We start from the raw sequence: 16,007 nt of genomic DNA, 5'->3' as shown, positions 1-16,007 counted from the left end.
GCCAAAGCCATGAGTTAATGGTGTGTTTGTGTGTAATAATAATGTGGAGGGTGCTTATATTGGTCCTGTTACATATACAAGTGTGAATTGGGAATGTTTCTTGCATATCCCAAATTCCCCTGACACCAGCAGCGAGTGGGGTCATGGCCAGGGTCACCATTGTCCAGCGCCCCTGGCGCAATTGGGGTTCAGTGCCTTGCTCAAGTGACACAGCGACAGAATTTACACCTTTTCGGCTTTGGGATTCGAACCAGCGACCTTTCGGTTACTGGCCCAACGCTCTGTGTGAAGACTAACTGTCCTATATGAGTTAATGGTGTGTATGAATGTGTGAGAACAGTCCTATATGATCTCATGGGGTGGCTGGGAATCAAGGTACCAAGCTGGTTGAAATATGTTTCTTTGTCCTTGTTCTGGAGCTTTCGGTCCTCAGAGCAGTGCTGATATCTGGCCGTATTCCCGTGTTTGTGTGTGTTTTCAGGTTCCACTCGTGGGAGATATTTGAGGAGGAACATGGGAAGGGTAGGGACTCTGGCTACACCAGTCTACACAAGGAGCTGGAGCCCTTTCTGCTGCGTAGAGTCAAGAAGGATGTGGAGAAGTCTCTTCCTGCTAAAGTAGAGCAGATCCTCAGAGTGGAGATGAGCGCCATTCAGAAACAGTACTACAAGTAAGAACAGATAAATACTACTCATTCAGAAACAGTACTACACGTAAGAACATAAATACTACTCCATACTCATTCAGAAACAGTACTACACGTAAGAACAGAAATACTAATCATCCATACTCATTCAGAAACAGTACTACATGTAAGAACAGATAATGTCTTCTTTTCAGAAACAGTACTATGAACAAGAACAGAGAATTAGTACTCATTCAGAAACAGTACTACAAGTCAGAACAGATGGATACTACTAGGGATGGGCACGGTTAAGCGAATATCCGGATATCCGAAAGGACGTTAGTATTTGATTACTTGAGTGAGTGTAAACATTTTGAGAATAAAAAATGTACCGGTAGGCCTATTTTAACAATAAAAAAAGCTGTCTAAATTACTATTTATTCAGAAACCGTACTACAGGTAAGAACAGATGGATACTAGAGCTTGGCGATATGGGGAGAACTCCATATATAGGCCACCTACTCATTCAAGGGTTTTTCTTTATTTTTACTATTTTCTACATTGTAGAATAATAGTGAAGACATCAAAACTATGAAATAACAAATATGGAATCATGTAGTAACCAAACAAGTTAAACAAATCAAAATATATTTTATATTTCAGATTCTTCAAAGTAGCCACCCTTTGCATTGACAGCTTTGCACACTCTTGGCTGTGTAGGCTCATTTGATTAATCTATCAGTAAATGTAGGCTAATGTCCTACAAAAACTTTCCAACACTAGGACTAGGCTACTTGATGTAGGTGCACCTACTCAAGTTGTTCCATGAACTCAATATTAAGAGGTGAGAAACAAGCTGTGACTCTCCTCTCTGTAACTAGAACAGTAGTTTCTTTTGAAAACTGTATTTTTCCCGCAATTTTGGGCAACGGTCATATGCTTGTGCTTCTCAGAATGCATCTCTCCCTCCTCTGTGTGCACAGTGGGGAGAGGCAGTGAGAGTCAGCAGCTGATAGCGAAACAGGGACAGGCAGGTACTTTCATAGCAGGAATCACCATAATGCATAGGGTATTAATGTTGACCAAATAATGGTTCTAGAACAATCTACAGGAACGTTGTGTAGAAAAATCACCGAAGATAATCGACGTAAGCAAAATGCTTCGGTAAGAGGAAGGCAACGTCGGTGTCTGTAATTTTCTGTTAATCGTCCCAGCTCTACTAGATGCTACTCATTGTGAACAGAACTAAAAGTAACATCGTATTGCCTTCTGCCATATCCTGCAATGCAAATTACCAGAGCCATGAAGCCAATAGAAACTAACAATGGGAGCAGACAAGATCAATGTTTATGCACATCAAGGACAATCTCCAGATATTCAGTGCCACGGCTTAGACCCAATTGGCCTCATTTAACAGAATATATTGATAAATCGAAGGAATACCTCTGGTATAACGTTTTAGGAAGATTTGAACACTTCTTAGATGCACTTCTGGAGGACGCTCCTGTGCTGGTGCTGTCGTCTCTCTCCAAGTGCTGCAGCTTCAGCCCAGAGGCTCTCAGCAGCTTTCTGGCTGTACAGTTGGAGGCGTGTGAGAGCAGTCTACCGGTCTCGTTGGCGTGTGAGAGCAGTCTACCGGTCTCGTTGGCGTGTGAGAGCAGTCTACCGGTCTCGTTGGCGTGTGAGAGCAGTCTACCGGTCTCGTTGGCGTGTGAGAGCAGTCTACCGGTCTCGTTGGCGTGTGAGAGCAGTCTACCGGTCTCCTCAGTCCCCCTTCTGCACTGGCAACTCTCAGTTCTACTGTTGTGAATCTACCAGTGCAGCTTGGCTGGGGGGGTTGGACAACACACCCTTTTTTTAGTTCCACTGAGACTTTGGGGGCTTCTTCAGGAGTGTGCAATGTTCCAAAACGTACAGCTAGATATCGAAGATGTGCTTCACCTTTTGTATAAATAAACCGATCAGCCACCTCGCCTCAATAGTTGTAAACAGGCATATGGCTCCATAACACTGAGGAGCTGTTTCCCAGACAGAAATTAAGCCTAATCTTGGACTAAATTGCTCTTTCAAACTGGACTAATGAAAATGTGAACTTCTCGAACATGGTATAAAATAGACCTTCATTAATCTGGATGGAAATTAGGGCTATTCTAGGTCTTTATGGGTATAAACTAAACCTAGGAGGTGGGTTTAACTTCAGGTTTCCTGTTTATCCTGACTGAGTTGGAAGTTAATTTGGAGCGCTCCTTTTCCAAATTAGTTAATCCAGAATTAATAAATTAATGTAGTTTTTTTTTATGAAATCAAGCTGTATTGGGGTATAAAAAAAAAGTATAATAAAAAACTACTAACCCTGTGTGTGTTCGGTCAAACAGGTGGATCTTGACAAGGAACTACAAGGCCCTGAGTAAAGGCACCAAGGGCAGCACGTCTGGCTTCCTAAACATCATGATGGAGCTGAAGAAGTGCTGCAACCACTGCTACCTCATCAAGCCACCAGAGGACAGCGAGTTCTACAATAAACAGGAGGCCTTACAGGTGAGGGGGGGGGGGGGGGTAAATAAATGTGCGTACAAACTTTATAATTATTTGTGTCCTCTGTAGCTCAGCTGGTAGAGCACGGCGCTTGTAACGCCAAGGTAGTGGGTTCGATCCCTGGGACCACCCCATACACAAAAAATATATAATATAATGTATGCACGCATGACTGTAAGTCGCTTTGGATAAAAGCGTCTGCTAAATGGCATATTATATTATTATTATTTGTGTGACACTCCTTACTCACTCAATTGTCAAACCTTGGCATCAAGGCATTCTGGAGGGCCGAGAGCACGTCCACTGACTTGAAGCTTAAATTGAGTTTTAAATGTGGGGATGTAGCTGCACCTAACACACTTCGGTTTTGAAAAATTATATTACGCTAGCAGAGTAATTACTTACCAACAACAGCTGCAAATTCCAATAAAACTACATTTACGTTTTGAAGTTTTCCTTGCTTTTCCAACGACACTATCGTGAATCTAGCAAAAAATGTTTTGTGGGTCAGAGTGCAGTATTTGTGTTTCATAGCACGAACGGTGGTTAGCACACTCTTTTATAAGTCTGCTCACTGTAGTTACTGTAGGCCTCTTTGATAAGAAGGGTTAGCTAGGTAATGCTGAGTTTAGTCCAATATCCATATCTCAGGATATTTATTATTTGCGTTGAATTCTACTGAATCACTGTAGTTGTTGGGGGTTATCTTTACAGTAAATATAATGGTGGTGGATAGGCCTTCAATGCAAGCTGCAGAGGTTGCCTTACAACAAGATGATCCTGACATTTTAAAGGTTAAAAAGGTGGACTTTGTGGCCTTTATTGCAATGGTGATTAATGGCACTGCCAAGGTGGAGAAAAGATATAGGAAGATATAAATCATTGTGGGAGCGGCGGAGCGGTTCCTGGGGCTGAAAGATTTCTCTGCAAAAGAGTTACATGGAATATTGTCAGTACTAACTGTAAGTCGCTCTGGATAAGAGCGTCTGCTGAATGACTAAAATGTAAATGTAATTATTTCCAGAGTTAGCATAGACGCACACTAATCTCTCTCCCCCTGCAGCACCTCATCCGGAGCAGTGGGAAGCTGGTGCTCCTGGACAAGCTGCTTCTGCGCCTGCGAGAGCGAGGTCACCGTGTGCTCATCTTCTCCCAGATGGTCCGGATGCTGGACATCCTGGCCGAGTACCTGAAGAGCCGCCAGTTCCTCTTCCAGGTCAGCAGCTCACTGGCTCCTTATGTACAGATCTAGGATCAGCTTCCCCTCTCCTAATCCTAAACTTAACCATTAGCGGGAGAAAAGCAAAACTGACCCAGGATCAGTGCCCTAAGGGCAACTTCACCACATTCCCTTTCCCATGTCCTTTCCATATACAGGCCTCTCCCGCTACAGGTATACCAGGGCTGTGGTTTTAAAGGGACACTGTGAGATTCAGGCATTTTAAGCCCTTGTTCTACTTACCCAGATGAACACGTGGATACCATTTTTATGTCTGCGTGCTGTATGAAGGAAATTAGCATCGCTACGGTACCTGTGGACTTCCAGTCATTGCGCTAACGCTAGTTAGCATTGGCTTCCCGAAACTACCGCTAACTTCCTTCATACGGCATGCAGAGACATAACAATGGTATCCACGTGTTCATCTGCCTCTGGGTAAGTAGAACAAGGGCCAGAAAAAGAACCAAAAAAAGTGATGTGTGGGTTGAATCCTACCTAAAGAAGTCTTCACTACATCATTTTATTGTGCAAATAGGCACGATGGCTTACTAAAAACGGTAAGTAAGGTGCTTTCCTAGTCAGGATTCAGCTCGGTGGTTATCTAAGCAAAGTATCTAGAGGCTCCTTAAGTGTTACCATACTTAAACCCCTAAAGATAAGCAAAATGCAAAAACATTTCAACGTTCAAGAACATTGAGGAGAGTTTGCTGTCGCTGGGACGAGGACTATATGTGTCTTGTCTTTGTAGAGATTGGACGGCTCCATCAAGGGAGAGATGAGGAAACAGGCGCTGGACCATTTCAACGCTGAGGGCTCTGAGGTAAGTGTGGAATGAATGTATCATAATATCTACTGCTGCACTAACAGCCAGGATTGGGGACAAATCAGATTACTTCCTGAATCGACTGAATTGAATACTGACTTGATCCCAACCCTGCTAATTTTACTCAATAGTCCAATCAAGTTCACTCATGGGGTGAAATATAGAATTGGAAATCTACTGTAATGAACCGTCTTACACTCAACGTTATTACATCTCACTTCCTCTACCCAGGATTTCTGCTTCTTGTTGTCAACACGGGCGGGCGGTCTGGGCATCAACCTGGCGTCGGCCGACACGGTGGTCATCTTCGACTCGGACTGGAACCCTCAGAATGACCTGCAGGCCCAGGCCAGAGCCCACAGGATTGGCCAGAAGAGACAGGTACGCAACCAATCACTTTGTCAAGTTGACTTGCGTTCGCGTTCAAGTTTTGTTACCCAATGACAAAGCGGTTAACAAACCAAAATGGCATAGATTAATACAGGTTTTAGAGCTATTGGTCATTGGTCGTCTGTCTTACCATTTTATGTGTCTAGTGATGTGTAGTGGTGTATATTGATGTGTATACAGGGCTCATCTGTAAAAGAGACCTTGGTCTCAGCATGACTCCCTGTCAAAATAAAGATTTTAAAAAAAACAACAGGCCAATTTGTTTGCACAACACGTGTTGTCAAGTTGTATTGATACCCAATGACAGCAGGCACAAGACCAAGATACATGGTCCAGGTTGTAGTGAATCGTATTGTAAAGCTATTGCTGTGAATCTCCTATGATTTTAAATATTCACCCTATATCCTAAACAACCATGCTTTCCCAGTGGGAACAAAACGTCTGAAATAAAGGATTACAGAGTTGTGGACATAACTTAACACAACATGAAACCTGTGTGTATCCCAGGTGAACATCTACCGTCTGGTGACTAAGAGCTCGGTGGAGGAGGAGATCATTGAGCGGGCCAAAAAGAAGATGGTGCTGGATCATCTAGTCATCCAGAGGATGGACACCACGGGCAAGACGGTCCTACACACCGGCACCGCCCCCTCCAGGTACACACACACACACACACACACACACACCGAAAACACACTCACTCTCTCAAATCTCTAGGTGCTTACATACAGGCAAGGGCCTACAAACTCACGCAAGTACACATGCAAGCGTGCACACATTTTTACATTTTAGTCATTTAGCGGACGCTCTTATCCAGAGTGACTTACAGGAGCAATTGGGGTGAAGTGCCTTGGGGATTGGAACCGGCGACCTTTCGGTTACTGGCCCAACTCTCTTAACTAGGCTACCTGCTGCTTTACACCCCCCCCCCCCCCTTACTCTCTCAACTACATCAACAAAACACACACTTCCTCAGTGTGCTTACAGTCTTTTTGCAGACACAACCCTATACCCTCTAGACGCTTACTCACAAATACACGTACCATCCTTTTGAGGTGTTCACGGTCATGCACACACACACCTGCAAGGTTTTCTGTGTTCTCATTTGGAACTTCCATCACTTGCAGTGCCACTCCGTTCAACAAGGAGGAGCTGTCGGCCATTTTGAAGTTTGGTGCTGAGGAGCTGTTCAAGGAGCAGGAGGGGGAGGAACAGGAGCCTCAGGTTTGTCACTCACCTCATCACTATCACGATACTCATTTTCTGTGGCAAAAAAGCAGACTAAACTCTTTAAAAACCCGCTTTATCTAAAGTAGTGTGTGTTATATCATGGGGTGAGGGGAAAACAAAAGTGTCTGGGGGTGAAAACATAAGGCTGTTTGTTTTCAACGTTTTTGACAAGATATTAATTCTGCATCATGTTTTGTTTACTTGCCATGATACTAATGAGTATCGCGATACTGATATCCTGACAACCCTAATGCTGATCATTGTGTGTCCTAAGTGTGGAACTTTGCAGTTACTATTAATCTCTCCTGTTGCGTTTGTTCTGATGTAGACCTATATTGTACCTGTGTTTCTGATGAAATCCAGGTTCCCCTCCTGTTGATCGATAAAGTTGATAAATTTTTCATAAACTGACTGTTTGGTTTCCCTCTGGCAGGATATGGACATCGATGATATCCTGAAGAGAGCCGAGACCAGAGAGAACGACCCCGGCCCCTCCACTGTTGGAGAGGAGCTGCTCTCACAGTTCAAGGTATATATCACGTTCATCGCAAATAAAGGCTTTTTCAAAAGAACCGCTAACGGAAAGAACGGCACTAGTAAGAGTGAAAAGAAGTACCACAGTGTTTAAAAAATTAATATATATATATATATATATATATATATATATATATATATATATATATATATATATATATATATATATATTTACCATGCGTTTTCTAGTACAGGACTAGGCTAAATCGGTGTCCAGGAAACCGGCCCTAAATCGGTGTCCAGGAAACCGGCGCTGAAAAAAGTAGTAATATTTAAGTCAATCCGCTGAGCCTCTGTGACCTCTCAACCTAACTTTGACCCCTCCCTGCCAGGTGGCCAACTTCTCCATGATGGAGGAGGAGGAGATCGTCATGGATTCTGAGCGCCACCATCGGGGCTGGGACGACATCATCCCTGAGGAGCAGCGGCGGCGGATGGAGGAGGAGGAGAGACAGAAGGAGCTGGAAGAGATCTACCTGCTGCCCCGCATGAGGAACTGTGCCAAACAGGTTAGCTAGGGGGCCCTCTCTCTCTCTCTCTCACACACACACACACACACACACACACACACACACACACACACACACACAGCAGTACTCTCCAATACAGAGATTGGGTTTATCAATGAATCAAAACAGGAATGCCAGATTTTTCAGAAATCTTCTGTATCTTAGCAGTATAATGGACTGGTAGTTTTTTTGTCTTCTGAATTAATATGTTGTGCTAAACAGTCCCATCCCTTTTAGTGGATGATGTGCAGGTGGTCCCATTGAAACCCTCAGAACATGGTTCTAATTCTAAAAAATAAAATGTTTGTTTGTTTTATGGTTCCAGGTCAATTTTAACGGCAATGAGAGCCGGCGTAGCAGAAACAGACGGTATTCCGGCTCCGACAGCGACTCTGTCTCGGATCGCAAGAGGCCCAAGAAACGAGGACGGCCTCGGACCATTCCACGAGAAAACATCAAGGGCTTCAGCGATGCTGAGATACGAAGGTAATCACTACACATGGGATGCATCCCAAATGGACCCTTTTCTCTTTATATCACTTTCGGGAATAGGGTGTCATTTAGGAAACACCTGTGATGTTGTTAAACGTCTTCTATCCTGTGGGAATAAGTCCCTGAAAAGTCCCCCACACACACCTACCTTTTGGGGATGTAGAAAATGCACTCACTTCCATTACCTTGACTACACCTCAACTTTTTGTATTTTTCTACACAGATTTATCAAGAGCTACAAAAAGTTTGGTGGACCACTTGAAAGGTAAATGCAGGCAAAAACTACAAAATGTGGTTTCTTTTTTTTTGACAACTTTTCTCAACATGCTATTTGACCCCCCAAAAAAAACCTCCTATCTCTCTCAGACTGGATGCTATCGCCCGTGATGCCGAGCTGGTGGATAAGTCTGAGTACGACCTGAAGCGCCTGGCGGAGACGGTTCACAACGGCTGTCTGAAGACTCTCCGGGAGAACCCCTGTGGACCAGAGAAGACGTCAGGTACTTTCAGTGCTCGATTTGTACTGAAATAGGTACCGGTACTAATTTTGGGTGCCATTACTGTTTTATATTTAGGTGCAGGAGCTCCACAATACCGTTTGAGCTAATATTCTATAAAAGGAACAGGAGCTCAAGCAGTATAGAATTTGAGGTGCAGGCACTCTGCTGTGGTGAGCTCCTGCCAAAGTCGAGCACTGGGTACTACTACACTATCTGTCTTTGTCTGTCTGTGTCTCTGTCCCATCCTTCCATCCCGATATATCCATCTCTCTCTCGCCAGTCCATCTCTATCCATCTGTCCGTCCATCTCTCTACTGCTACTGCAAACAATGTCAAAAGTTGCTGAAGAGGTGGGCTGTATTGTTATGCCCCTGGTCACCAGTATTAAACCTCTCTCTGCCTCACCAACAGGAGGCAGACGAGGGAAAGTGAAAGGCCCTACATTCAGGATATCAGGCGTCCAGGTGAATGCCAAGCTGGTGATCTCCCACGAGGAGGAGCTGGCACCGCTCCACAAAGCCATTCCTGCCGACCCTGATGAGAGGAAGAGGTCTGTCTCGCCACTCGGTCTCTTACCTCAAACATGGATTGCGTCCCAAATTACACCCTATTCCCTATTTAGTGCACTACCTTTGACCAGGGGCCATGTGGGTCAAAGCAATGCTGTTTTTACTCAACTCCTCCATCACACAACAGTTAAATGTTTTACACTCACATAGCAGCCAATACAAACGGAAATCCCTTGGCATAACAAATACCACAGGCCTATCTAAATCCACACCATATAGTAAAAAAAAGCTTGGGGGTCTTCAACATTTTCTTGCCCAGGGACCCCCTTCCTGGCAAACTGGTGACCCAGGAACCCCCATCATACGTTAGCAAAAAAGAAATCACGTCTTATCAGGTGAATGATAATGGCAAAATAAGTAATACATGTTTTTTCAATAAATATGTTTGGTAGATCATTTTTCATTATTTTCACCCTCCCACATTCTAATTGGAAGAGGAAGTGTAAACTCTAACATAGCCCCGTGTAGCTCAGTTGGTAGAGCATGGCGTTTGCAAAGCCAGGGTTGTGGGTTCGATTCCCACGGGGGGCCAGTATGAAAAAATGTATGCACTCACTAACTGTAAGTCGCTCTGGATAAGAGCGTCTGCTAAATGACTAAAATGTAAAAATTATAGCCTATTAGCTAGAACGGTAACGGCAAAAACATTTTCGCTAAGAGCAGCTGTTTAGCTGGTTAAACAAAGGTTAGTCTTGTGTTGGCAAATAATTATGTCCAAGTCAAGAAATCTTACCAGCAGCACTTACTGTACTGGTAGCCTATTAACTGGTGCTTTTTCAAAGCCTACTGTATGTCAGATTCTCCAGTAAGTCTAATTGGCTTGAATGAGTGTAATTTGCTCAATATTAGGAGTTGATAAATAAAGTTGACATCAATAGAAAAAACATGATATTTTCTAATGTATGTAGTAAATTGTTTTCTGTTGTTGCTAACTATATTCATAAAAACATTTCAATACAAATAAATAAGATCTTATTTTTTATATATAATATTTATTAATTTTCGCAGACCCCCTGCAGTACCACAACATTTATTAATTGAAAAAAATTAATTAAATGTTTTTTTTAAAAAAAAGGACAGACATGACTTTGACAATGTTGTAAGCACTATGAAACCAATCTGTACTTGCAATGTGGGGCGGCAGGTAGCTTAGTGGTTAAGAGCGTTGTGCCAGTAACCGAAAGGTCGCTGGTTCTAATCACCGAGCTGACTAGGTGAAAAATCTGTCGATGTGCCCTTGAGCAAGGCACTTAACCCTAATTGCTCCTGTAAGTCGCTCTGGATAAAAGCATCTGCTAAATTACTTAAATGTAATGTAACTTTGATGTAAATATGATTGTCACATGCCTAGTTTTAGGACTACTTAATATGAAATGACACCACCTACTCTTACTGACTACTGAATCCAAACCCTTCTCTTTTCTTAGGTACACAATCCCATGCCACTCCAAGGCAGCACACTTTGACATTGATTGGGGCAAGGAGGACGACTCTAGCCTGCTCATAGGAATCTACGAGTATGGTTATGGCAGCTGGGAAATGATCAAGATGGACCCTGACCTCAACCTGACACACAAGGTGAGTCTGAAGAAAATCCATATCACAAGAAATGTACTGAAATATCACGATAAAGATGAATATCACGATAAAGATGAATATCACGATAAAGATGAATAGAATGATACGTTTATAACGTTTATGTGCACCAGTTTTTTTATTTATATTACTCTCAAAACAACTACTACTACTACTTTGAATGTTGCAGCTATCAATTGTCCGGTTCACAATCGCCCATATCAGCGGACTTCACATTTCTCTAGAATAGGCTATTATCGTAATTAACAATAACAGTTAAATGTCATCGTGAAGTGATCGGTTCGGTCGGTATCTGTCATTTTTGGTTCATCGTCTCAGCTCTAAGAAGACAGGGTCTAACTTTTATAACGGGGAACTGAAACTGTCATAACCAAGGTTAAGGGTAAGAGCTTTTGTGTTTATAATTGTATTAATTTACACATCCGTTCCTTTGTGTGAACCAGCTCTTACCTGACGACCCTGACAAGAAGCCACAGGCCAAGCAACTGCAGACGAGAGCGGACTATCTCATCAAATTACTGAGCAAGGACCTGGCCAAAAAGGAAGCGCAGAGGCAAGCAGGGACGGTAAGCGGTCATGACTGGCCGGATCACACTATTCAGACTCTATTATGGTGCCCTGCCCACTTGACCCAATTCAAACGTAATTGTTTTCCTCCTCCTGAACAAGAACATTCCCAAGCAAGAAAATATGAATGACCTTCGTCAAAACAGTTAAATGATGTGCACAAAATTAGAAAAATATGTTATTTGTAGAGGAAGATTATTGAAAAAAATATATGCTTGTTTTTACTTAGTATAAGCACTTGGAAGCCCACGTTCTTTAGCATTATCATTCTCATAGGCTTTGAGAGGCGTCGTTAGCTAGTTAGCATATTAGACTATCTAATGGTCGTTATCCATACAGGCTGTATCCTTTTTTAATCGAAGATCAATGCTTAAAATTGTAAATGTTAGACATAACATCAATGACAAAAGACCAAAACACTAGGTGTATTGTAATCTGTTGTGCCACAAAGCTAACTAGGTAACGACGCCAGTCAAAGCCTATAAGAATGCTAATGCTAACGAACGTGGGCTTCTGAGTGCTTATACTACATAAAAACAAACGTTTTAATATTTTCGCCAACATAGAACTAGCATACCTTTTCAAGTTATGTGCGCGTTATTTAAGTTTTGACCAATTTTATTCGGATTTAACAATGTTTTGCTTGTTTGAATGGACCTGAAAGGAGGAAAACAATTGCAACACATTGCATGCGCCCTTGTTGCCAGGTGACGTAAGGTGAATACATAGTCTGTGTCCTATAGTGCATCTCCTTTCCTATTGGCAGTTCCACTGTAATAAGATTATTATTTCCTTTGTCTTCATTCCTAGCTATATGCAGGTATGTGTGGAGTGTTGAATTCAGTCTCGAATTTACACCTAAAAAGTCCAGAATTAAAGCTACCGTCTAGGATTCTAAAAACAAAGTGGCTGCCTTGCCATTTGTTTGTTTTGGTAAACAGATGAGGCGAGGGAATAGTAGCTCTTTAAATTCATAGGCTGTGCTCAAGATACAATAACTGACAGTCCATTAGATCAAAATGTATAGTTTTAACTGTGGTTTGAAGCTATACGTTGTTGCGATATGAGAAGCACGAGACAATACGACGCTCTCCGACAGCGTATCTGGTGCGCTTCACTCTGCAACAACGTGATAGCTGCAGGACCAAAAACAGCGGAGAAGGTTAGCCTTGTTCTTCACGCTTTTTAGTTGGCCAACGTGTTTTTTCAATTAGTTGCAAAGAAAGATTAAGTCCCTTTTTTGTTGTTGTTGTTGTTGTAGGCCAATTGGAGGAAGAGGAAACCGAGGAGTAAGAAGACCAAAGCTGCGAAGCCAGCCAAGGTGGACGAAGTGGTGAAGAGTCCGTCCTCTGAGCCCCCCTCAGACAAGTCCTCAGAGGACGAGATTGAGGAGGAAAAGGTATGTGGAACAATGATGCTCCTCTAGGTACAGGTCTAGGATCAGCCTCCCCTCCCCCAATCCTAACCTTAACCATTAGTGGGGAAAAGGCCAAATGGAACAGAGATCAGCATCTAGGGGCAACTTTACCCTATGATCGGAGGCTCCTTATCACCGTGGATAGTAGACAAGGGATCCCTTAATAAAATAGCAATGAGTAAGAGATTAAATTAACCTCAGTAATCAGTCAACTAAACTCAATGAATGGGCCCAGTCTGAAAATCACCTTGGATATATCAGTTGTCTAGGGAGAGATAACTAGGCCTACAGTACTGTGGCACGTTAAGCTTATTGCCTGCTCTGTATAGCAGTGTGATTAAACCCATGTGCCCACAAGCATACTTACAGAATTCTGTTTTTAAGGTAATTTTGCATCGAGGCAGTCTAGCTATTCTAACCATCTTTCTCTACCTCCCAGGAGGTGGTCCCGGTAAAGGCGCCACCCAGAAGGGGCCGAGCGGAGCGCGTGGTGGTTAAGGAGGAGCCTGAGCCGGAGGAGGAGCCTGAGCCGCCTGAGGAGAAGGAGCCCAAAGAAAGGGAGATGAAGAAAGAGGTTAAAAAGGAGAAGAAAGAGGAGGAGCCTGTGGAGCCAGTACAGGAACAGGAAGAGGTCACAGGGGAGAAGGTAAGATGGTTTTGACTAGATGGGATACAGCTTTTGTAAGATTAGGTTGTTCGTAGCAGGGTTAAGAGAATTAACACAACGGGTTAGGAGAATTATTGTAGCGTGTTAGGAAAATGTGTTTAAGGTTAGGAAAGGGGTTGGGGTTAGCTAAAATGCGTTTGACGTTAATTTGACAGTGTTGCCCCTAAGATTTATTTCAGTAGCGGTGGCAAAGTTAGGAGGGGGTGAGGTAGTGGGTGTGGCGAATGGCTCAGTCTCAAACCAATTTTTGACAGCATAGACAATGTTGCTGTTTTAAAGCAAATTTCCTGCAATTCTAAACATTTTGCCATGGCCTTTGCCATGTTCGCTATCTGAGCGACTCAAACATATTCTAACAAAATCAATAGGGGGGTGGGTGCCCAATGCCGTCACATTTTCTTTATTTTAGATTCTCCCTGACTGTCTAGTTTTTATTTTGATGATTTGTTAGTTCTCAAAGATTATCTTATTTTAAAAAAAATATGTAGCTCCATTATCTTTTCTATATACTTTATATCTGGTTTTAGTTATTTAAGTTGACCCAAAAAAATGTTGGGGTAAAACCAAAACATTTGGGGGGGGAGTGGTGGAAACAATTTAACAGTCCGCCGCTGCTAAATGAATGTAGGGGAAACACTGTGACAAAAGCTGTATCCCTTCTAGCCATGACTAGGTAAGACCTCGCCAGTTGGGAATAGTTGGAAGGGACTGAAAAACGTACAGTGCAGTTCGTTGCACTGCAAATATGAAAAATTAATTAGCACTAAAGTCAAGGTTGGTCACCTGTCTTTTTCCGTGTGCGGTTCTTACTCATTTTTGTGCACTATTAGTTAAATGTATTATGCTTTTATTAGTTGTGGTAAGCATGGAGGATCTTTGATGGTTTATAATGTCTCTACGTAACATCTTAACAATTGTCATTCATTCATTGTGACTGTTTTGCCTGCAGCCGAGCGAGGTGAAGGCTGAGGTACGGGAGAAGGTGAAGAAGACTTCGGACACTCCGGTCCACATCACAGCAGGGGGAGAGAACATCTCGGAGGAGTCGGAGGAACTCGACCAGAAGACCTTCAGTGTGGTGAGTCACACCGAGTTGGTCATAGTGTCAGTGATGCAAATAAGTCCACTCAGTGGGTCGAGACGTCTAGGGGTCGGGTCGAGACGTCTAGGGGTCGGGTCGAGACGGTAACTCAAATACTGTCTTACCAATGTTGACCCTCCATTCACTGTGTATGTCCTGTCTGTGTTCCTCAGTGTAAGGAGAGGATGCGACCGGTCAAGGCAGCCCTGAAGCAGCTGGACCGGCCAGAGAAGGGCCTGTCGGAACGCGAGCAGCTGGAGCACACGCGCCAGTGCCTCATTAAGATCGGAGACCACATCACCGAGTGTCTGAAGGAGTACTCCAACCCCGAGCAGATCAAACAGTGGAGAAAGTAAGGAGCTCGATATTAGTTCACATTCAACGTTTTGTTACAATCAATTTGCTGATTTAAGATCAAGCTCTCTGAAAAACTGTATATGATACTGATATTTACCCGTGGTATATTTAAGCAGTAAGGCACGAGGAGGTTTGGTATATGGCTATTCCTGAATACAGCCCTTAGCTGTGGTATATTGGCTATATACCACAAACCCCCGAGGTGCCTTATTGCTATTATAAACTGGTTACCAACGTAATTAGAGTAGTAAAAACACATGTTTTGTCACACCCAAGGTATATGGTCTGATATACCACGGCTGTCAGCCAATCAGCATTCAGGGTTTGAACCACCCAGTTTAATGTCTGATATACCATGATTGTTGAATACTCGTTCTGATTGGCTTGAAGGGCATTCTAGACGGTGCATTATTTCCCTATAACACACTGTATATCGATTGGCATGGTAGAATTCAATGGCTGTAGTTCAAATGTATATGTTTGAGCTGCTTTTGAAAGCAATAGTCGAATTGAAAACATTATTGGCATTGTTGAATTCGATTTTCATAATAGCAAGCTAGGACTGATTTGGTTAGCTAAACTATTTGTTTGGTTACCACGGCAACTACTGTCGCTGTCTAGTAAACTTGCTAGCTACTTCAGTGGATGTTGAACACATTTCTACCGGCAAATGAACACATTTCTAGTGGTAAATGTGTTAAGTTATAGCCAAAAGGGGATAATCAACTCGGGGCTCTATGTTTTAGCGTGTTGTGGAACACACCTTCCACGTCGTTCATTATTTTCCAGAGAACGCATAGCCCCTCGTTGATTATCCATTACAGATACACACAGGCTGGAATGCTGTTTATAAGTACAAACAACATTGGAGGTCATCCCATCCTTGGAAATAGGAC

General features: G+C 43.0%; 1 protein-coding gene across 1 annotated transcript in view; it reads left to right on the top strand.

Moving 5' to 3' along the window:
- chd1 (chromodomain helicase DNA binding protein 1) overlaps window positions 1–16,007 on the top strand; it is a 35,324-nt gene that overhangs the window by 15,857 nt on the left and 3,460 nt on the right. The window contains exons 15-33 of the mRNA XM_084159930.1: window positions 482–670; window positions 3,001–3,163; window positions 4,224–4,376; window positions 5,128–5,199; window positions 5,434–5,583; window positions 6,100–6,248; window positions 6,720–6,816; window positions 7,256–7,351; window positions 7,689–7,865; window positions 8,191–8,351; window positions 8,581–8,622; window positions 8,724–8,857; window positions 9,269–9,407; window positions 10,854–11,004; window positions 11,466–11,588; window positions 12,851–12,988; window positions 13,446–13,652; window positions 14,623–14,751; window positions 14,928–15,106. Of these exons, the coding sequence (XP_084016056.1) occupies window positions 482–670; window positions 3,001–3,163; window positions 4,224–4,376; window positions 5,128–5,199; window positions 5,434–5,583; window positions 6,100–6,248; window positions 6,720–6,816; window positions 7,256–7,351; window positions 7,689–7,865; window positions 8,191–8,351; window positions 8,581–8,622; window positions 8,724–8,857; window positions 9,269–9,407; window positions 10,854–11,004; window positions 11,466–11,588; window positions 12,851–12,988; window positions 13,446–13,652; window positions 14,623–14,751; window positions 14,928–15,106 (2,649 nt within the window). The remainder of the gene's footprint in view (window positions 1–481; window positions 671–3,000; window positions 3,164–4,223; window positions 4,377–5,127; window positions 5,200–5,433; window positions 5,584–6,099; window positions 6,249–6,719; window positions 6,817–7,255; window positions 7,352–7,688; window positions 7,866–8,190; window positions 8,352–8,580; window positions 8,623–8,723; window positions 8,858–9,268; window positions 9,408–10,853; window positions 11,005–11,465; window positions 11,589–12,850; window positions 12,989–13,445; window positions 13,653–14,622; window positions 14,752–14,927; window positions 15,107–16,007) is intronic.

Source organism: Coregonus lavaretus (assembly GCF_964263955.1).
Source record: "Coregonus lavaretus genome assembly, chromosome: 4".
Classification (NCBI taxonomy): domain Eukaryota; kingdom Metazoa; phylum Chordata; class Actinopteri; order Salmoniformes; family Salmonidae; genus Coregonus; species Coregonus lavaretus.
This window is presented reverse-complemented; position numbering and strand designations above follow the sequence as displayed.